Genomic DNA, 22,649 nt, shown 5'->3' on the forward strand with positions numbered 1-22,649 from the left:
GACACCTGTGCAAATATCTTTTATATTCCCCGTAAAATGACTTCATACAATAATAACTATTTATAATAAAACATATGATGTAAATGATTGCCAAATTAGCCTACTGTTAAATATATTGCTTTTGTATTTGTTGTCCTCTGCTCAGCAGAGATGGGTGAAGCTGCACACTGTCAGCAGCAAGTGTCCTGTCTTGACCTCCCGATTGGCAGGAATATGTCCCCTTTTAAACTGATGTTGCACATTTACGACGGTAATTGAAGGCAGCACTGGAGTTGATCCAACTAGAATTGGTTTAAAATCCTTAAGGGCCGATTTAACACCTACAAAGCTGAACACAAATGGCAGTTGCAAGGAATAAAAAAGTATTTTAATCATTCAGTAACCACAGACTAAAACTTTATTGCCTGAATTCTGTTTTATTCTGATAATGACCTGAATGAATTTCAAGCGGAGGGCACAGTTGGTTTGCTTTAAAGATTTCCACAGTTTGAGGAGCCCCCATTGTCGAGACTTCACATTCGCTCACTATCAAGTTTTTATTCGACAAAGAAAAGAGAATCTGTGTCTCATATAACCTGTTTGGTCAAGCGGATAGAGGCGGTCCAAAAAGAAAAATCGTGTGTACACAAATAGAGTCTGTTTTTTGCCCTGAGTCTAGCCTCGTAGGTTGAAAAAAAAAGCCGTTTTCATTAAACTTAGCAAACCCAAATACTAATATAGATATAGAATGTGCAAGTGAATTTACAGCAAATTGTTGGGTTTGCCAGGACAGTTATTTATAACGAATTTGGAACATAATACCCTTTTTGGTAAAAGATGCCTTTCAGATGCTACCAGAACGTTTCTAGCATTTAATTGATTTATTCTTTAAAGGGGACAAAAAATTTTGCCTGCCAGATTTTTACAGAGTTCTTTACAAATTTATATTGAAGATGAATAGACAAACTAAAAACAAACTTTATTTGCCACACCCTTTCTAAAACAATTATTCTTCTGATAGTAATCTGATTTATTATTGTCTTGCCCCTTTGTAGCTTTTTTCTCTATTTTTCTCCAACTTTATTGACAACAGTCAAACTCAACCAATAGTAACATATAAACCATGGATGTTTAAAGAACAAAAATAGGAAACAAAATATCAGGGGATCGGTTATAACAAAAATAAAATAAAACATAAAAATAAAAATAAAAATCATTAGAGGGACTGTGAAGGAATTTTTACATTCTGTGAAGGAATTTTTACATTTGGTAAAAGCAAAATAATACAAAGGAGGAGGAAAAAATGAATGAATGAATAAAGGGGTACAGATGAATAATTAAAGAACATTAGTTGATCATTTTATATTTTTGAAATATTGTTAGGGTCTTTGTTGATTTTCTATTTTTCAGCTTGACTAGAGTACTGTAATAAAAGTTAATATCAATTAGAATTAAGATGAAAATTCGTTTTTTATTGGTCCATTTCATTTTATGTTGAATATGGAATTTGCCAAAAATTATAAACAGTTGGATTAAAAAGCTAACATTTTGTCCATTGAGTTGTCTTCAAAATAAATTAAAATATCACTTCTTTTTCTCTCTATATGCTAATATCTTGTGCCTGAAAATGTGTCACTTACTAAAAAAAAAAAAAAAAAAAAAAAAATGTTTTTCCTAGGATGGCGAAGTCACGACCCGCCCTGCTCTACCTCTGATTGGTTGGTTGAGTTGGTTAGTTTTCGGCCTGAGGAGTGCGATTGGTTAGTGTGAGGGTGAAAATATCAGAGCTAGCCAATCAGAGTCAGAGTAGGGCGGGTCATGACTTCATCATCCTAGAAAAAAATGGCGTCGGCAGCCGTGCAGAGCCTGTAACTGGACGAACCTGAGAGGTGGGACTCAGGGTAAAGAGGCTCCACTCCTCTTAAGTTCCTCACCTACTTCCTGTTTCACCTCTGTTACTTTTTAAAGTTGGGATCAGATTTGAGACTGAACAAACGCTGGATAGCCACGGTGTCACCAATGAACTTTGGTACATAAAATGACGTATCCAAAAGGAATTCACGAGCAGTTTTACCAGCTAGACCGCGTTTATTTTCTAGGATAAAAAGAGAGAGAAAAGAGCTCCCCCGTTGGTGGGACTAGACCCAACATCATGCCCGAGCAGTCGAAGATGAAGAAGCCCGACGTCAAGGTTGTTCTGCTGGGAGACATGAACGTGGGGAAGACGTCGCTGCTCCACAGGTACACGGAGAGGAAGTTCAAAGACACGATCAGCACCGTCGGAGGGGCGTTTTTCCTCAAACAGTGGGGACCTTACAATATCTCAATATGGGACACTGCTGGTAATACCTCCTTCAACAGACTTCTTCCATAATGTATTTTAAATCCTTATCAAGTGTCCTTGCTGTGACTTACTAACTGTGTTTACCTGATAACGCGTGATCCCACCACCTGAGGCAATCACTGGCATGTGACTGCTCAGTCTGTAGGCAGCCTGTCTCATGGGAACTGTTGGCAACACTGGCACTCAAGCAACATGCCTCCAGTTCTGTGTTATTCTCACATATAACACTGATGTAGTATATAGTACTGAAACAAAGTGTTAGTCAGACCTTCTCAGGTGAAAACAGGACAAAAAACGATAGTCCAAAAAAATATCTGAAATTAAACATCAAATTCAGTTATATTTCCCTTTTATAATTGTTTACTACAGTATTGAACCTTTAAAATAGTCTTAAAATAACTATTTAAGGAGATTTAAAAGTTAAATGTGATGGTAAACATATGATTTCATAGATAATACAAGGTAATAAAATACTAAACAACTCTGAATATTCAAAAACATAACATTCAAAGACATTTTCATACAAGTAACCAAAGAGAGAGAAAGGCTGGTCAATAAATTGAACAGTGACGTGCAAGAAAATGTATCAGGTCTTGTTTTCATAATCAGATGCTCATTTATCATTTTCAGTTTCGTATCAGTATAAATTTAATAATTGAGTTTCTGTTTCTGGCCAAACTGTCTCGAGCTTTGGTGACTTATGATGAAAATGTGTCACTTATTTTTACATTTTCCCGAGTAATTTATTAGAGCCTTAATTGGGGAACAACTGATAGATTTATTAACAATGAAAGTAACAGTTTATTCCAGTTGGTTATGATGAGATGTGTTGGAAGCCCTGTAAGTCGTTTAGGTTTGGATTTGTTCGTGTGATGACAGGCAAGCACCCATCATGCAGGCTCCTGCTTTCTTAACAAACACTTAAAGCTCCTGCAAGTTATTGTTCACACACCGACCTTAATACTGTTTTACTAAAATATATATTTTGCTACAAATAATAATAAGTCACTTTCCCTATATTTCCTGTTTGCTGAATGACACAGATCTTACAAAAATCACTGTGTGCTTGGCCTTGTGATCTATTGCTCAATATTGGACTAATCTGACCTAATCATTGCTATTGTTCCTCTGCAGTTCACAACACACACACACACACACACACACACACAGTCAGTACTATTAGCCTAATTTCTTAATCTGTTAATAGCTGTCTGACATAGAGGAATAGAAGAAATGATAACCAATGCTTAAAGTGAAAAGAGAATGGATGATTGCAAATTGATTTCACTACTCGTCTCTCAGTGGAGAGCCTCTAAAACTGCTTAGTCAGTCCCAAAAGATATGAGTAGGTAAGCTCATATGTGCATGTACATGTGCTGTAGCCTAAATGATAACATAGGCTATAAGTCACAAAACCCCACATTTGACCAGAGAAGGTAATTTGATCTTGAAACACCATCAACACAAGATGTAGTTTCAGTTACTCCGTTAATTGTTGAATCTGCAGGCCTGAAATGTCAAGAAAACAATGATGAATGTGCCGCTCAAGTGACCATTGATGTCTAGAAACTGCTCAGTTAGTTTGAATAAACAGCCATAAAACAAAATGCACTGAAATAATGATCTTCAACAGAGAGAGAAAGCACCTCCATGTCAAGCTTTTTAGCAACTTGAATGATTATAATTGGAGTAGTTATGTTGACTCTGCAACCAATTAATTAATTATTTTCATTATGGATTAATCTGTTGAATATTTTCTCGAATAATCAATTAGTTTTTTGGTCCATAAAATGTCATCAAATGTCTTGCTTTGTCCCGACCAACAGTCCACAACCCAAAGATATTTAGTTTACTATCATAGATGACTAAAGAAACCCGAAAATAGAGAATTTAGAAATATCTTCTTAAAATAACTCAAAATGATTAATTGATTATCAAAATGGTTGGCGATTAATGTAATAGTTGGCAACTAATCAATGAATCGATTAATTGTTGCAGCTCTACTGTTGACCAACTAAACTGATAATTCGCCAATCAGCAGTATGTTAAAGTGTTATTGGCACAGTTACATGGATAGCAGTCTTTCTACTTTGTACCTAGAAACACCTTCATTATAGAAAAATGAGGTTTAGGACTTTTTACATGTTGAATGGATTGAAAGTACAGACTGATAGTGTGAGAATGAAATAGTCAGTGGTGAACAACAGTATGGTCATCATCATCTAATACATGTAGTTAGTTGTACTCTGTGGTAGATCCTAAGTCAGCATTTGAATTCTTGCTTGTTTAAGCATGTTCCATGTTGCAGTGGTCAGTCACACCTCAGCAGTCTGAAACAGAAAATATTGTTAGCCTGTTATACACAGAACCAGTCTGTTTTGTTTCATGGTAAAATTATACACATACAAACTTGTGCTTTTTTCTTCTGCCCCTAACCCCAAAGCTGCTTAAGAGTCTTAAAGTTGGCTGTGACAGGAATGATTAGGTGTTTCGTCTGGTTACTGCTGATGAATAAGCTCATAACACCGATACATTCCAGTATTGGGTAAATACACAATTCACAGTGGAGTCAGTGGGCCACAGAGATAAGGAATGGCCTACTATGTCACCAGTAAACCATTTCCTGTGTGTGTTCCCTCACTCTATGACCTCTGACATAAAACGTGTCCATTTTATTTAGTCACTGTGCTGAAGAAACGCCGGATCAGCGCTGACTCATTTCAAGGCAACCGTTGTGGTCCTGTCAGCATAGACCGTAAAGCGACGGAAAAGTGGCTGTTAGAAAGGTTGTCCCTCAATCGGTCAGATGTTTGGCTCAGCAAAGTGAAAAAAGGCTGTCAGCTGCTCATTTTCCCTACTGATTTAGTGTTTTTCAGTTGGACAGTTTACTTTCAAAGCCCGATGCAGGCTCTTTAAGCTGCCTACCCTGTTCCTCTTAATAGTCATATGACACGGCTATGACAGGAAGACTTGACTCCCCTTGCTTTATCCTGTCGTTTCTAAACTTACATGATGTAGTACTTTCCAGGAGCACAAGGAGGGCTGAGTAAGTTAAGGGTTCTCTTTTCTGACATTTAAACTTCTACCTTGTGAAAAGAAAAACCCTCCATCTCAGATCCTCAATACATTCCTATCTGTGTATTCCTGGATCTATACATGTGATTATTATATTCTTAGGTACCATTAGAGCTGAAATAATTAGCCAAAAATGGATTATTTGACAGCATCTGCAACTTCTGATAATCAAACAAGCCTTTGAGTCATATTTCAAGCCAAAGTGCGTAACATTCACTGGTTCCTGTTTCTTAAATGTGAGGATTTGCTGTGGTTCTTTGTCATATATGAAGGTAAATTGAATATTTTTGGGTTTTGGACTGATGTTTGGATGAAACGAGGAATTAGAAGACACCACTTTGGGCTCTAGGAAATTATAATAGGCCTTTTTCACAATTTTCTGACATTTTACAGACTAAAAGATTGTTCAAGTAATCCAGAAAATAATCAACAGAATAACTGAATTGTTAGCTGTTTATTTGATACAGCTACGTAAACTAATGCAGCCTGATACAACAGCCCTGAAAATCCTACCTTCATGAAGGTAAGAAGTTCAGTTTTTACTGTTTTAGAGAGGTGTTGATTCAACTTGAGGGTAGTTTTGGAGGCTGTAGTTGGTTGTGAAGCATTGGGAGGAGTTTCTAATATTTAGTCTTTCCTCACTGGTATAAACGGGGCGGACAAAATGTTAGAGCAGCCTCCAAAATTACCATGAAGTTGAATCAACACCTTTAAAACAGTATGATTTATTACAGGACTATTGCGTTACACCACATTAGCTAGATGTATAGTACGTAATAAATTGGCTACTGTTTATATTAACCAAGAAACGCCACTGAGGGAAAAATATTCACATACTGGACAATGTGCCCTTTCAAGAATCCTGCATATTTCAACAACAAAGGTTGTTTCTCTTTTCAAACTGCTGACTGTCTTGCACATTTTCTCTGTTTTGTGTCCTTTTGCTCTGCTGTTCATACAGTGTGGCTGTTTTTAAGTCCGTGGTAATGGGGTTCAGTGACCTTTCTCTTGTCTCCACAGGCCGTGAACAGTTTCATGGGTTGGGCTCCATGTACTGTCGTGGTGCAGCCGCTGTCATCCTGACTTATGATGTCACCAACTGGCAGAGCCTAGCTGAGCTGGAGGAGCGCTTCCTGTCCCTGACTGATACTGCTAACCTTGACTGCATTTACGCTGTAGTGGGCAACAAGGCCGATCTCACAGACCTTAAAGCTCAGCTGCCTCAGGAGACAGATGTGGTGTCAGAGGACCGAACTGAGTGTGAGGAGAACCAGACGGAGCCACAGGTGCTGTCTGCTTGCCCCACACCCCCGGCCTCCCCCGCATCCCTCACTGGCACGATGCTTCACAAACAGGTTACCCATGAGGATGCAGCAGCTTTTTATGGGAGAATACTGCGCTACAAGGGCCTGGATGAAAAGAACAGCCTGCCTGCAGAGAGGATGTGCTTCGAGACAAGTGCAAAGACGGGGTATAATGTGGACACTCTGTTTGAGACGCTGTTTGATCTGGTGCTGCCCTCCATCCTGAGGAAGAGAAATGAGAACCAGGAGTCTCCTACAGTGGATCTGGAGGAGTGCAGGGGGGCCACCAGCAAGAGGTCTAGATCTGCCTGCTGCTAGGATGCGAGGGTGGAGAAGCTGCTACGAGCAGAGACTTGTTTTAACAAAGGACAATCAATGGGTTGCTCTGAGCACCAAATTACATACTGTGACGGTACTACTTATTTGCCTTGACTGAGACCCAATAGCATCAATGACCCCCCAGTAACGCACACACACACACTTACAACAGACATGTCTTGATGCTGTGAAAACGGTCAAACTGAAAGGCATAGTGCCCAGCGACACTTCAAATATTTCAATGTAAGGACAGTCAAACTGAAAAGTGTAGTGTCCAGCGACATTTTAAGTGTGTCAATGTAAGGAAGGGAAATGAACAAGTGTTGTGTCTATCACTCTATGCTTTGAAAAGCTTTCATCCCAACAACTGAAACTGCACTTGTGTCCCAAAGATTTGTCCGGAGGCGAATAACACACATCAGAAGTCAAACACTGCTATTTGTTAATGTTTTGGAATGTCACTAATTTAACAGCACTAATTGTTACTCGAGTGGCACACTGCACTGTGTTTATTATAGTTTAATTTTTCATAAATCACACTTCTTTTGTCCACTTTGATGCTCTGCTACTAGCATTGATACTGATTTTTATACTCTATCGGCACATTTTTGACTTTTCAATGAGTGTAAATAGTGAACACCCCTGTTGAATTTTTAAGTACGCTGTCATAATAAAGATTTTTATTTTGCAGTCGGTGTGGTCTGTCAGATTAAGATAAGATTGAGAGTTATTGTGAGAATAAAACGACACAGGAAGTATTACAAACAACATTTAATCTTTACAATTCAATGAAATTATTATGTTATGGGAATTACAGTAATTACATTGCAATGAAAACAAATGGTGTCAGTATCTTTATAATCAGTCTTTTTATGTCCAAACAAGTGTGTTTACTTTTTGCCTACTTTCTAATTTGTATGAAATATTCTAATCTAAGCCAGGATCACTGACCAGAGCGAGGATTTGCTGCAGTCAGACCTTTGATCCAGACTGTTTACTTTCTGTCTGGTTGGCAGCTTGGGGCGGTTCAATCATTAGTAGCTTAGGAAAATGAGTGTGACGTGGGTAGTATTAGATAAGATATATATATATATATTTAAAACTCTTAGGGGAAGGGGGTCAAGTTCATTCAGTTGATATAAATACAAAGAGAATCAGTGCATTGTGTGAATGTATGGTGTATGAAAAATTATAAAAAATGAAGAGAGAAATTTGCCATAGTTGATAAATGCATAAACAGATTAACAACTTAAAAACACATGTCATTTTATAAAATGTTGTAGGCACAATATCATAAAAGCAGGATAATACTGTCAATAGTATCAACCAACAACAGTTCAAGACCTCTCATGACACATTCTTTTACCTCCTTGAGAAGCAGTGTTAGTGGCTTTATGGTGGGCTGTAAGTCCTAAAAGATGAAAACATGTAGATAAACTGAAGCTGTGCATATACATTGGCATCTTTGGTTCAGCTGTAGAGTACGGTCTCTGATCTGTGTCATAGTAGCTGAGGTAATAAGTTAACAGTAAGCACCAATCCACATTTAACATAAAAATACTTGTTTTCCCATAATGCTGCTGACTTCATTACAGGGCTTCTGTCTTATCTACAGCGGGACTCTTTTCACTCAAAGCTCAAGGCGTCAAACAGTCATTGCATATCTGAGCTCTGTGGCTTGGGGAGGAAGCTTCCCATTCACATTGATCTAAGTCGATGTTTCAGATCCCCTTTGCTGATAGGTTTAGTACATGGATAGAGAGATGACACTAGACCACTGTCAATGGAACAACCTCTTTTTGTCAGCGTTACTGTAGTGTCTTTCACAAGTTCTTCATGCAGACCTGGCAACGGCTGATGCGTGACAGGAGCTGGCCTGCTTTGAGCGTCTCTGATACCGGCTGAGTGTGAAACGACTGATCTATGGAGGTTAGCCAGAAGCTGTGCTTGTTAGCAAAATAGTGGCATGTGCCTTTGGCCCCGTTACACTCAATGAATGGTGTTGTTCGGAAGTCCTCCAGGCAGGAGCCAGGCGATGACAAGGATTGACCCCCACCTTCATTTCCTGCCGCTGTATGCTGTGGGGACAAAGGTGAGAGTGGGGAGTGATGAGGTAGGTGAGAACAACAATGGGGTCCCATGCAATGGGGCTCCGTTAAAAACACATCAGTGAGCACCACTGTTGCATGGTGTGACATGTTTCTTTATGTGCTACTCCGTCTGTGGCTCTTGAGCTTTGTGTAATTTGAAAAAATCCCTTTTTGGAGACTCGAGCTTTACAACAGAAAGAGTGCGTTATGAACTAATCGGTGGAGAGACACTGGCACCAAGTTGCATTCTGATCTTTTTACACAAACATTTTCTGTCTGAACTCACCATGACAAAAGAGTAGCCAATCCACAGGCTGCGCCAGCCCACTGGGCACTGTGGGATAGTGACGTCCTGGCTATGGACTGCTATGGCAACTGATGGAGCCTCACATACTGAGCAGCGGCTGATATACGGTTTGATCTCTCCCTCTTCTACAGGCATCATAGGAAGCGGAGCTGTTGTTGACAACCAGTAGGACTTATCATTTCTGCTGGCATAGTAACAAATGTCTCCAGGATTGCAGTACAGGAAGGGCATGGTGTTAAACCGTGGGAGGCAGGAACCAGCCAAACCTGAAAAAGACAAACAACCAAATGAAAATCTTTTTCAAAAGGCAAGGCATATTTATTGATATAGTAAATTTCATACACTAACTCAATTCAAAATGCTTTTACATAATGCATAAAAGAGTAATGTTAGAAGATTAGAACAGAAGTACAGGGTGGATTATGTTCCCAGATCTTAAAATCTAGTTAAATGCAATGGAGAACATAACAGTTTTTAATTTTGCTTTAAAAGATGATCAAAGTTGAGTTATGTTTTTGTGAAAATCTGTTCTAGTTACATGTAGCATAACAAAGTAGTTCCTGCTTTGTAGATAGGATGCTGTTGGACACTGGATTGGACACTGAATCTGAGATTCAATCTGGGAATCTTCGCCTGACCAATCACTGCATCCTGGTAAGACTGTATAACAAAAACACACTGGCATATATCTAGACAATGCACTGATAACTGATTATTTTCTGGGTTTAACGTGTTAGCAAAATCCCTGTAACAAAATCATAATTATACCCTGCAGAATTTTGAGCACATTGACATATTATAGAACAACTTAATTAGTCATCTTGACTTACCAAGATCCTGGTTGTGGGCCTTTTCCTGACCCTCAAGGTACAGCAGACTGTATCCGTCCCACAGTTTAGACATGCCCACAGGGCACATGGGCGTCTGTTCTGATTGACTGTGTTTAACCAACAAGTAACCCACACTGACACTGCGGCCAGGCATACCAGGTAACCCACTGATACCAGGTTTGCCACGGTGACCTATTGAAAAATGAGTTCAGAACTGTGTTTTAGTTTCATTGCAACACAAAAGCTTTCATATCTGTGTTTCCACCTCTGCTCAGATAATTAATAATAATACAAACAGACCTTGAGGAGCTCTCTAGTCCTCAGCTCTCTGCTAATAGTTTTCAGTTTTCAGTTCTCAGTGCTTAGTCGTGTTTTATTCACTTATCCAACTTTCACATAAAGTAACAATAACAAACCTCTTGGTTACTGGTTCCCTGCCTGAATCTCCACCTACTTTAAAATCATTTAATCCAGGTTTATTAACCTAATCCTAAACTGCCCCACAGTGTCAGACGCACCTTCCATGCCTTGCAGACCGGGGTGACCCGTTTGTCCACTCTGTCCACGGAATCCAGGTATTCCTGGTGTACCACCAATCCCAGGCATGCCCTTTTGCCCAATGGGTCCCATGAAACCTGTACAGTAACAGCATATGTGTATATGTTGCTAAGGAGGACATTTCACTTCAGGATGTTCAACAACATATGTTAGAATAACTAACCTGATTCCCCAGGGGGTCCCTTGGGCCCTGGTTCCCCTTTAACCCCCTTTGGTCCTTGGATACCCTGTGGTCCCAGTGGGCCTCTCTCTCCTGGAACTTTGATGGGCTGGGGAGTAGGACCCTGTTTGCCTGGAAACCCACGGAAACCTGCAACACACATCGATCATGTAATAACCATAGATAGAACACATATACTGTACATAATAAATAATGAGCATTCAGTACATTACGAGTTTATAATTTACCAGGGGGTCCAGTGGTTCCTTTTGGACCAGCTGGTCCTCTCTCTCCCTTCACACCAATCATACCAGGAACTCCCATCAATCCTTGCTCTCCTTTCACTCCTGTAAGACAAAAGCACATTAAGACTGTGCATAGATGGTAGCTGTTGATCATATTATCAGGCTGTATAGGCTTGCAGACAGGTGCATTAATAAGATTTTACAGGCCAAGAAATAATAGTTAGTTGAATACCAGCAAAAAACTTTTGTAGTGCTTTACAGTAGAAGAAAATCAGTAGAAGTGGGAAACAAAGGATTAACTCACAATATGATGTTATTAACATACTGGCTATCTTTCCTGGACTTTTAACACAGAAATAGCAACATATTGTAAAGATGGGTCATTTTTTTGAACTTTGAGGTACATTTTGTTTTTATCTAATGGTTTTCTTTGCAATTATTTGTGGAATTGTGTGTCTTCTGATATGCTACAGGTTATTTGACTCTTGAATTGTAAACATGGCCTGTTTGTCCTGCACTTTGAGCTCACCAAGGCAAGTTCCTAATAGGTTTTGTTGCAATAAAGCTATCTCAACACTCATAAATGGCAAAAGATTAAACTGCCAGAAATTAGTACAGTTGCAGTGTTAAAATGCCAGAAAAAAAATGCCAGTGAATGAGTGATACATTCTTGCGAAAGTGTCATAAGAGAATGATATTGGTATGCTTGTGGCAGATAATGTATCTCAAGAGACTATATCACAATATATTTTTGTATTATTTGTTCCAACTATACAATAAACCATCATATTTTGTATTGTTCAAATGGCTGACCATGATGTTTGATATCCATGACCTGACATAACTTTGGGAGTTGAATTTACATTAAGACCTGCTATTACAATAATGGCATTTGTGGTACAGTGGTAATTTGAACACAACTGGTAGAGACTTTTGCTGGTGAAGATTTTATATTTTATGCATACCTTTCTTCCCAGAGACACCATTAGGTCCTCTGTATCCAAATGCACCTTGGTCTCCTTGGAATCCTTTCCTACCAGGGAGTCCGGGATACCCATTGAATCCTGATATACCCTTTTCTCCAGTTGGACCATCTTCACCAGGAAGACCTCTGGCTCCAGGGAAACCTGGGAAAAAACAATTTAAGATTAATTAATGCACTTAAGTATGTAAGATGAACAATTACTCACCAGTCTTAAATGACAGTTCATTTCTTTAAAGCGGACCTATTACGCTCATTCCCAGCTCTATATTTTTATTTTTGGACTCCACTAGGTTAGCTTTGCATTATTCACAGTTCAAAAAACTCCTTATTTATCTTATAATGGCCCTTTATGCAGCCCCTCAGTTCAGCATCTGTCTCTAATAGGCAGTCTTCGCTCCTGTCTCTTTAAGGCCCCCCTTCCAATGAGCCCAAACTGTTCTGATTGGCCAGCTTTCTGGAAACCTGCTGAGGGGCAGCTGTATCAGAGTCGTGTTTAGTTACTGCTGATGCAAACCCAACATTTCCTGCGCTCAACTGCTTTATATTAAAAGCTTTTAAATGACTAAATAACGAGACACTGTTATTGTGAAAAATTTACATGAAATGAAACATGTCCCTCACTGAATTAGCAGGGCTTTGTTAGCGGCACAACAAGATATGGACATATTTGGAGCTATTTGTTCAGTGGACCAGTTAGAAATAATATAGGGAAGAATAGTATAAGCAGAAACAGCCACAGCGATGATGATGTTTGATGAAAAGCTGCAGATAACCAGCACACCTCCAACAGGTAAAAAAAACTTATTTTTCTTTGCCGTGCTGTGTAATGGAACTACATAAGCCAACTATGTAAGAATTGAATGCATATCAATGTAGCAATGTGAGATAGGGGGAAAGGAATATAGCACTTTTGACACTGGTTTCTTTTTTTAAACTGCACATTTTCACCTTGGTATCCTTTAGGTCCTACATATCCAATTTCCCCAGTGGCTCCTGGTCTGTCTGGGGTCCCATCTGGTCCTTCAGGGCCGAGTAATCCAGCTAGTCCAGGTTGACCCTGATCACCTGAACAAATAAAACATTGGATGGTCTTAATTTTATTCTTTTACTGAGAGCTCAGTAGGTTTCTTAGATGGTGGGGGCCTTATTCATGCAGAAGAACGGTGAGGTAACCTTGAGCTCCCTGGAAGCCTTTCAAACCCGATGTACCCGGAACACCCTGCTGGTTGTTGGGATCACCGGTGTCTCCCCTCTCTCCTTTAGTTCCTGGCTGTCCAGCTGGTCCAATGGTATCCACACCTGGTGAAAATAGACCCAGATGTTAAACTCCTAAGGTTTTTACATAACAGACATACCAAGACATGGTTTCTACAAACATTGGATGTAGTAATGAATTTAGAAACTTAACCCATGTTCTACAAAGAATTTACTCAGCTCTCATTCAGCTTAAAGAGCTGCGTAAATTCTTTGTATAAATAGAAGTAATATCTGACTGTATTTTACATTACACACAATGGAAGCAATGTTTCCTGTTTGTTTTATTGGTTGTGCACCTTACATTTATCTCTAACTGAATTTGATGGCACACCAAACCTTTGTTAACTACTTGCTACATTTATGGTATATTCTGGTAGTAATAGGTGCACAGAGAAATCTTTTTTGTTTTTATGAACACTTGAAATGTGGTAAAATACCTGGAGTTCCAGAGATACCCTTTTGTCCCTTTAGTCCATGTAATCCATAAAGACCCTTCGGGCCAGGGAAACCTGCACACATTTGCATACAAAAGATGGATGAATATGATGGATAACATTTGTATGTATCTTAAGAGAAAGAAAGACATTGGTCTGATGATACGGTTACCTTTGTTTCCTGGGAACCCAGGAAAGCCTGGGTGCCCTTCTCGTCCAGGCGTTCCAGGAAAACCCTTTTGACCTTGGTTACCAGGAGTTCCTTTCTGCCCATCTGAACCTGCAAGAAAAACACAACATTGTGTACAAGTCAAGAGTCAGAGCAACTGCAATGTATTTCTGCTACAATGTATAACATTATATGTAAAACAATATGATATACTTCAACTTGAAAGCCTATAATTAGGAAGTGAATAGGAGTTTCTTACCCGTGTATCCTGATGTGCCTGGATCACCTGGCTCTCCCCTTTTCCCTTCGATACCATCAAAACCAGAGGGGCCCCTCTCCCCAGTCTGTCCAAATAATCCTTTCTCACCTGTAAGGGGGGTACCAAACATTTCATATCAGCCAAGCTTGATCCTCTATTCGTCAGTTTGTGCTGATCAACACCAGAGAAGAAGCAACAAAAATGGTATAAGTTAAACTTTGTACCTTGCTCTCCTGGGACACCAATCTCTCCTCTTAGTCCAGTAGATCCTGGAACGTCTATACGGACACCTTTGTCACCTGTAATAATATGCAAAATTTACCAGCATTTAGAATATTTTCAATATCAATCCTTTTATAATTAGCATCTAGATCCACTTCTGGCTGTAGTTTAAATTTGAGGTTGTACCTTTGACTCCCTTCCTTCCTCCTTCTCCTGATGCACCATAGGCACCAGGACTTCCTTTAATTCCCTGAAAAGTAAACACAAATATTCAACATATTAAACGTCTTCTGTATTTGATGTTCCAATGAAAAAAAGAACATGTAGTTACAAAAGAATAAGAAAATTATACAAATGATGGTAGAGTGAGTGCAGCAATCTAAATTAGACTTCAGGCATGATAATTAGCATAGAGGATCACTGAATTTTCCTAGTATGGCTCCACTCACTTTATTACCAGTCATCCCGTGAAAGCCAGTAATTCCTCGATTTCCAGTTATGCCTGGCATTCCTTTCATCCCCGGCAGCCCCTGTGCACCTGGATCCCCTTGGTAACCTTTCTCATTGCTGGGGTCTCCAGGAAGGCCGTGAGTTCCCTCATGGCCCGGTACACCAGGTAAACCCTTAGCACCTGTGAAAAAGAGTAGGGGATGTGAGGAAGTGAGAGGACAGAGGAGGTGAGAAGGAAAGAGTGATGGCTTAATATCAGACTGCAGCTGCACACCTCTTGGCCCGGTGAAACCTTGGTTTCCGAAATATCCACGGTCTCCCTTGATTCCCTTCATGTCGACAATCATATAGAGAGGGATATGAGGCTTCTCCCCAGGCGGCCCCATTAAACCACGCTCACCTGGCAGACAGTGATGAGGAAAGAGTGGAAAAAGTTAAAAAGTTTATGTGGTAGTCTCAACATAACATAGCAGACGAATGACTCACAGGGATCCCAAACATTTTTACTAAAATGACCCACCTTTCTCTCCAGTTTGACCTTTCAGTCCTTTAGGGCCAAATTGACCTGTCACTCCAGGTTCTCCTTTCAGCCCACCAAAGCCCTTCAACCCTATATCACCCCTGACCCCCTCAAAACCCGACATCCCGGGAGACCCTGTGATTCCTAGGAGAGAGCAGGACCATTAGAACTCACAGAAACAAACATTTTGACTAAAACAATTACATACATTTCATTGTACTCAACATTTTGTAAACAGTAAATTATCAAAGCATAGTCAAAACAAACCTTTTATTCCTTGAAGTCCTGTGCGTCCATGTTGACCAATCTGTCCTTGGTCACCTGGGAAGCCGTCCTCACCAACAGCACCATCATTTCCATATGGCCCTGGGACCCCTTTTAGCCCTATTGGACCTGGAGGGCCCGGGTCTCCTTCACTTCCCCTCTCTCCAGTGAATCCTGATGAGCAGGAATCACGTTCAAGACGGAACAGACATGAAAAAGGACACCTCTTAAAGGAAACAAGTGTGCATGTGTATGTGCTCTCACAAACAGTGTGTCAGTGTGTTTGTTTGTCTAACCTGGTTGTCCAGTGACGCCAGGTGGCCCAGGTGGACCTGCTGTGCCAGGATCACCAGGGAAGCCATACTTGCCCGCTGGCCCAGGCCTCCCTTGCTCCCCTTGCAGGCCAGAAGGGCCAGACTCACCCTTTAAACCGATCATACCAGGCATACCGATCATTCCTTGAGGAACGAATCAATAAGAAAATTAGATTAAAACTCTCAAATCCTTTATTCAAGACAACAAGGCAAAACAAGACTATGTGACAGGTAAGTAAAAGAACTTGTTGAATTATGCGTGACAGTGCGAAAACATGGCTCACCTGGATAGCCTGGCTCTCCTTGAACTCCAATCGGGCCTTTATTCCCCTGAAGCCCAGGCAGTCCTCGGTCACCAGGGGGTCCGGGTGATGCCCCCATGATTTCTCCATGAAAACCTTTCTCACCCTCTGCCCCGTTCCGTCCGGGCACACCAGGCAAACCAGGGTTTCCCACTGAACCTTTGCTGCCAGGAACTCCCAAGTCTCCACGGGGTCCGGCAAAACCTGTATTGGAGAACCATAGTGGTTAATAAAAGAAACTAAAGACAATATTCAATATATTGTGATTGATTATATTGCCCAACAAGTGTCTGGGAATGATAGTGTCTGTGTTTTCATGCCACTTCTTGCCTGGTGGTCCCGGACGGCCACCTCGACCTTGCTCTCCTGTTTCTCCTTTCTCTCCCTGTGCTCCATATGGACCCTGTGATCCTTTTTGGCCTTGAAGACCTGTTGGTTCATGAAAGACAGGGCATCAAAAATAGTCAAAGCAATTACCATGAGGCAATGTTCAGTGCTTGTTTCTTGTTGTGTTACCTGATAAACCAGTTGATCCACTTGGTCCTGGAAGTCCAGGCAGCCCAGGAGGTCCTGGAAGAGCCTCGCAAGGACCTGAGAAGAAAACAGGAAATCCTTAGGAGAGTATCAGGGTTGTATGTAGAACTGTTTTTTTTGTGTAGAAATGACTATTGTGGTGATTTTGTCTGCTGCCCAGCGTGGATTGTTGTTCAGAACATGGCATTATCTTTATATTAGCTGGTATCTTAGTAGTACTCGAGTCTCAAACAATTCAAAAATCATCATGCTCACAACTTAAATAATCCAGAGGCAAAGCACAACAGAGTTGTTACAAAGGGAGCTATAAGGTGAAAACGTTATTATACCAGCTACCTGTTACATCCACCTGTCCTCCATCTCCTGTCCGACTACAGCCGCCTTTCAGTTGCAAATGAGAGAGAATGAAAGAGAGAGGCATTCGGAACAAGAGTTATTCAAAAGCACAAGCATTATCTCAAACAAACTTGGCTGTAGCTGGTTTGAGGGATGCAGCCCCTGCATCCAGGTGACAACAGGAGGTGAAGAAAGTAAAGTAATAAAATGGCAAGATATGTTTGTCATGCTTTCTCCTTTTGTAATCACAGGCCATTAATGGTCATTCCCATGTAGCTGCTCTGCAATAAATTATAAAAGAGCGGATATTATGAAAGGTGAGACAAAATGAAACACTTAGTAGAGTGAAAATAGATAAAATCCCTGTTAAGAGATTAAGCCTTGAAGGGGAAATATGCAACACCATATTGAGACTGATGAGATAGAAGTGGGGAAGGCAGTAGTCAACTGCACCTCACCTGGGCTGCCAGGTGTTCCTGGGACTCCATGATAGCCTGCAAGGCCATCATCACCGGGTAAACCAGGCTGGCCTTTGAAACCCCCAAGGACCAAACCCGGTTCTCCTCTCAGCCCGGCTGCACCGGGTTGACCAGGTCGACCTGGGTAACCTTTGTCTCCACGTTCTCCCCTGGGACTGTCCCCCTGTTGATATGAACCAGCACAATCATTAAACTGAAGCACTTGTTTTATACTTGTTTTATCTATGACAGTATGCAGAACTAATGAACTATATAATAACTTTTCTTTTTCTGTTTTTCATTTTCTCTGTTTTGTTTTACTTTTTCTGTTTTTATTTTATGTGTAAAAATGTGAAAACTAATAAATATATTCAAGCAAAAAAACAAAACAAAACAAAACTGTGCTCCTAACTCCTAATGCAAAACAGGGTCTGAATAGAATGAATTTTATTTTTGCAGGAAAAAGAAAAGACATTTAAACATTGTTTTTGTTCATTTCTTAGTTTCTTTAGTCATTACTTAGTAATTGAAATGAACAAAAACATGACAAGTATGTACAACATCAAACTGCCATTAGGGAGAGGATTGGTGGACTCACTGTAAGACCTCGGTTGCCAGGGACACCGGGTTGACCATCTTGGCCTTGGGCACCCGACACTCCTGGCTCACCAACTTGCCCAGGAACCCCTTGGTCTCCAGCATATCCTGTGGAGATCACAAGTGCACACACACACAACACACACATACAACCACACAGGTACATACAGCACACACAAACACGGCAGAGGTTATTGTCTGTTTCCCAGCCCACCTGTACTCCTAGTGCTGATCTGAAATGAGATAAAAACACAGGTAAACGGCACCTTTCTCTTTAGCCACAGCTAAGAGACCTTTCTGGCCTTTTGGACCTGGCACACCTCTAAGTCCGGGAGATCCCTGCAAGACATTATAGAGAGTTTAAGAAGGGCTTAAAATAAAAAGAATGAAAAAAGGTAATTGATGTGATGTGACTTTATTTTTCTTACTGGGAATCCATCATCTCCTTGGAGACCTGGCTCTCCTAAATCACCCTCCATACCAAACTCTCCAATCATCCCAGCATCGCCATGTTCACCGGCAGGGCCAGGTGGCCCAGGTGGAGAGTTCACAACAGTGCACTCACATTCCCCATGATCACCTAAATGCACACACCAAGCACAGATCAGCCACATAGTGCAAGTGTATCATGAGTTCATCTCATGAGGAGAGAATACTTCAGAAAACATTATATGTTTTAAGCAATAATCCACCATTCTTTAGCATAAACAGTATGCACCTCTCACTCCTTTGGAGCCTGCATTGCCTGGTCTTCCTCTCCCACCTGGAGCCCCCTTGAAGAACTCTTCCCCTAGAGACACATAGATAGAAATACAACATATTAAAGAGACATTTAAGAAAAAAAAAGAGATCAAATATTAAAAACAGGAGTTTAAAAGTATCAAAACAAATGCACAGTCATTGTCTCACTCCCTCACTCACATGTTCCTTTGGGACCTGGAAGGCCCCTGAACCCTGGGCGCCCATCGCTGCCTGGACGTCCTGCACTGACAGCAGGGAGTCCTGGTTCTCCTTGTTGACCCTTCTCCCCTCGCTCCCCCTTCCAACCAAACGGCCCTGTGAAATCAAGTACTGACAGACACAAAAGGAAATTTACATTTTTGGCATTTAGCTAAAACTCGTGATCATGACAGATTTAGAACAAGTGCATCACTGTTCAGTTTATCAGAAGACTACAACACCACCACGTTTCCTTTGTTCACACCTGCTGAAGTAACTGAGTTGTCACTATGGTATAATTGTGTAACGCTTAAGTAGCCTAAATGTTTTGTTAAAAATCATTTTGTAAGAAGAGATTTGAAGGGTTCGAAGAGATGTTGTAATGTTGCCTTGTATGTTTTATATTTATTGCAATTTATATTTCCCTTTGAATAGACACAAAATATTGAGACTTATTGGTGGTTTGTGTATAAAGAGACCAGAAAGAACCACATCACCTTTATGAAGGCAAGGTAGTTGAAAAAGTTTCAGAAATCAACATTGTATATTAGAGATTAGATTTGTGACATGTTTAATTTTGATTCACTATAGCCTAAATTTTAAAAACTGTCCACTGTCTTTACTCCATACACTTTTCACTGCACTCTTTTGAAATGTGTGGATGAATCTGTTTTGCTTCTGTCTACAGACCTTGTTGCTCTGCGTGAAAGTCGTAGTCTCCTGGGGGTCCAGGGAAGCCTTGGTCTCCTACCGGGCCCCTCTCTCCTTGTGGACCCTGCTCACCAGGGAGACCAGGAAGGCCGGCTTATTGAGTCAAAGTACAGTTAGAAGAAACAATTATTAGCATCTGTGCAACACATAACTTTAAGCTGTTCCAGAGAGCTTTTGCTAGGACGTCATTGACATTTTCTTTGGCTGCTTTAATTCATCCTCATGTACCTCTGTAATAGATTACATATGAAGGATTATAAAGGCTTTTAAACTGCTATACCCTAATTTTAATATAATAATAATATTTATTCTAATATATATAATATATAATGATGCTTTATTTTTATTTTATTCTGACTGTTTAATAAAAACCGATAACTACCAAATGTAATACAAATTAATTTTGAACTTCAGTAATGTCACTAATTTCCCCACAGAGTTTCACTTCAAGTCATTACTACTTTGTACATGTTACATCTTAGAATTAAACTTGTTTTCTCTTTTCTGTTGGTTGATTATTGGACTGCTTCCCTGCTTTTCATCTACTTACCTTCTGAAGGCCAAGGGGATGGTGATAAAATCAGATCTCCTGCGTCACCTCTGACTCCCTGAAACACAAACTAGATGTCAGTCTTCGGTGGTGACAGGTTCACTTTAATAAGCGTTTTGAGTATAAAGATCAGATGTGACTGGATGAGATCACATGCTGAATGTAGACACATTGCTTGAGGATGCCACGTATCCTGTTATCAGTAAGGAAATCTGTTTTTCTTTTAATCTTTGATCTTCTGTTCTTTATGTTTCTTACTCACACTGACCAGTTTCACACAAAAAAAGATTTTGAAAATCTGATAATAATGTTGCTCATTTTTGAGGAAAGAAAAAGCATGATATCATGTTAACTGAAACACTTCCTCAGAATGACTGACTATATGAAACACTGTTAAAGCTGTATGATGTGTACACTTCCATGTTTTTATCACTACATCAAATGAAAATATTATAGATGTCCTGTGGATCATTTCATACACATTTACTCAGAATTCAACTGGACATGATGGTATTTTTGGAAACTAGAATTTGAAATAAAGTTTTATGGTTTTGAATGATGTTTGATTGCACAGCATGAGTTTGTAATGACTGGTCAACTGGTGGGAAAAATTTGAAACTTAGATCACCCACTGTGGTGTTTTACTCTTAACTCTTAACCTCTTCATCTCCTTAAATTTCTTTCAATTTAGACAAAAAAATCCAAATGCAACTTCACAGTTTGACAGAATCACACATATATTCTGTAACTGCATGTTCCAACACTCAATTGATAGTATATGATGTTTACACTGAGAGAAATATACAAACTCCATATGACTCTTGCAACCTTTAAATCAAATGGAAATATTCTGTATGTCTCCTGTGTCATTTTACACACATTTTCCCCAAATTTAACCTGATACATTTGGTATTTTTGAAAATTTGGGGATCTACACTAGCATTTAAAATAAACTTCTGTAGGTTTTAAAAATGCTAAAATGAACAAACAACATGAGTTTGTCATGATGATAGATTGGTACACCAGGGTTTAACGTCCGTTTTTTTTTATCATTGTCCCTTTGGCTGAACGAACATCATACTAAAATTTCATCACATAAATGTGATGGATTTATGGTGTTTTGTAAGAACGATGACATGAAACTCAAAAGTGATTTGTTCAAACAAGATGGTTGATTTAAACATATACTTATGATAATTTATACGATGCTTAGTCCATCTTTAAAGCTGCAGACTGTGAACTTGAGTGCACACATTTTTGTCAGTCAGTTAGGAAAAGTTTGCATACATAATTCATGATTATTGGTCATGATCAGTTGCATTCTCACCTTAGGACCATCTCTGCCTATTAGTCCTCGTTCACCGGGATCCCCCTGAAAGCGAGTTGTGATGATTACGTTTTAAAATAGCACTTCATTTAATTTGATAATACAGTGATGGTGCCACATCTGTCATCTTTCACACAAACATACCCTTGATCCAGGATTCCCATCTGCACCAGATACACCCTAGAACAGCATCCAATACAGAACATAAAATTAACTTAACACACAGATAGAGGACTGTGTTTGGCTGAAATATGTAGATATGTGCATGTGCTCACTCGCTGTCCAGGGAATCCCATTACACCGGTTTCTCCTTTGTTGTCAGCCTGAAATAGATCAACAAAAAAAAAAGAAAAAAGAAAGAAAGATCAGCAGAAGAAATGGCATGCAGTGGTGTATGTGTGCATTTATGTGAACATATATGTGTGAGGAAATGTGTATGATCGTCAATGAGTGACCACATACCGAATCTCCTCTGTCTCCTTTCGGACCCTTCAATCCTAGAGGTCCCTAAAATAATGAGGATTTTTGGGGTACATGTGTCAGTATTGGTAACATTCATGTCATTACAGCAGGTTTAATGAATAAAGATGAACACATTTTTGCTGATGTACAGACCGGGAGTGCGGAAGTGGGCCCAGTGTGGAGTTGAGTAGAGTTTCCTGGAAACCCTGGTGGTCCAATGTCCCCCTGTGGTGAAAGTAGGATGTGCAACAAAAGTCAGCCAGCCCAGAGAGAAACAAATCATAGCGTGGGAAAGTACAGATATAGACCTCAAATGGAAATGAGGCAGATGATTTGTGACCTAAATAAA

General features: G+C 40.0%; 2 protein-coding genes across 5 annotated transcripts in view; one reads left to right on the forward strand and one right to left on the reverse strand.

Moving 5' to 3' along the window:
• The first annotated feature begins 1,869 nt into the window (after positions 1-1,869).
• rab20 (RAB20, member RAS oncogene family) lies at positions 1,870-7,710 on the forward strand. The gene is made up of 2 exons (XM_044365968.1): positions 1,870-2,321; positions 6,419-7,710. Exons 1-2 carry the CDS (start codon positions 2,132-2,134, stop codon positions 7,018-7,020), a joined length of 792 nt encoding a protein of 263 aa, XP_044221903.1. The 5' UTR covers positions 1,870-2,131; the 3' UTR covers positions 7,021-7,710.
• A 66-nt stretch (positions 7,711-7,776) lies between these two features.
• col4a2 (collagen, type IV, alpha 2) overlaps positions 7,777-22,649 on the reverse strand; it is a 67,072-nt gene continuing 52,199 nt past the window's right edge. For 2 of the 4 annotated variants that reach the window (XM_044365913.1, XM_044365915.1), the window contains 36 exons: positions 22,454-22,525; positions 22,301-22,345; positions 22,114-22,161; positions 21,983-22,018; positions 21,839-21,883; positions 20,512-20,569; positions 19,941-20,054; positions 19,233-19,382; positions 19,030-19,101; positions 18,740-18,891; positions 18,578-18,650; positions 18,313-18,419; positions 17,715-17,898; positions 17,254-17,301; positions 16,903-16,977; positions 16,717-16,815; positions 16,369-16,590; positions 16,067-16,228; positions 15,774-15,944; positions 15,507-15,650; positions 15,261-15,386; positions 14,986-15,167; positions 14,723-14,786; positions 14,539-14,613; positions 14,315-14,422; positions 14,059-14,166; positions 13,890-13,961; positions 13,369-13,494; positions 13,144-13,260; positions 12,176-12,337; positions 11,214-11,312; positions 10,969-11,115; positions 10,766-10,882; positions 10,248-10,439; positions 9,397-9,683; positions 7,777-9,098 (listed from right to left, as the gene is read on the reverse strand). In XM_044365913.1, the coding sequence (XP_044221848.1) occupies positions 8,844-9,098; positions 9,397-9,683; positions 10,248-10,439; positions 10,766-10,882; positions 10,969-11,115; positions 11,214-11,312; positions 12,176-12,337; positions 13,144-13,260; positions 13,369-13,494; positions 13,890-13,961; positions 14,059-14,166; positions 14,315-14,422; positions 14,539-14,613; positions 14,723-14,786; positions 14,986-15,167; positions 15,261-15,386; positions 15,507-15,650; positions 15,774-15,944; positions 16,067-16,228; positions 16,369-16,590; positions 16,717-16,815; positions 16,903-16,977; positions 17,254-17,301; positions 17,715-17,898; positions 18,313-18,419; positions 18,578-18,650; positions 18,740-18,891; positions 19,030-19,101; positions 19,233-19,382; positions 19,941-20,054; positions 20,512-20,569; positions 21,839-21,883; positions 21,983-22,018; positions 22,114-22,161; positions 22,301-22,345; positions 22,454-22,525 (4,314 nt within the window). In that variant the 3' untranslated portion in view covers positions 7,777-8,843. The remainder of the gene's footprint in view (positions 9,099-9,396; positions 9,684-10,247; positions 10,440-10,765; positions 10,883-10,968; positions 11,116-11,213; positions 11,313-12,175; positions 12,338-13,143; positions 13,261-13,368; positions 13,495-13,889; positions 13,962-14,058; positions 14,167-14,314; positions 14,423-14,538; positions 14,614-14,722; positions 14,787-14,985; positions 15,168-15,260; positions 15,387-15,506; positions 15,651-15,773; positions 15,945-16,066; positions 16,229-16,368; positions 16,591-16,716; positions 16,816-16,902; positions 16,978-17,253; positions 17,302-17,714; positions 17,899-18,312; positions 18,420-18,577; positions 18,651-18,739; positions 18,892-19,029; positions 19,102-19,232; positions 19,383-19,940; positions 20,055-20,511; positions 20,570-21,838; positions 21,884-21,982; positions 22,019-22,113; positions 22,162-22,300; positions 22,346-22,453; positions 22,526-22,649) is intronic. The other 2 variants (XM_044365914.1, XM_044365916.1) reach the window with 2 other exon arrangements.

This window comes from Thunnus albacares, chromosome 11, assembly GCF_914725855.1.
Source record: "Thunnus albacares chromosome 11, fThuAlb1.1, whole genome shotgun sequence".
In the NCBI taxonomy this organism is placed as follows: domain Eukaryota; kingdom Metazoa; phylum Chordata; class Actinopteri; order Scombriformes; family Scombridae; genus Thunnus; species Thunnus albacares.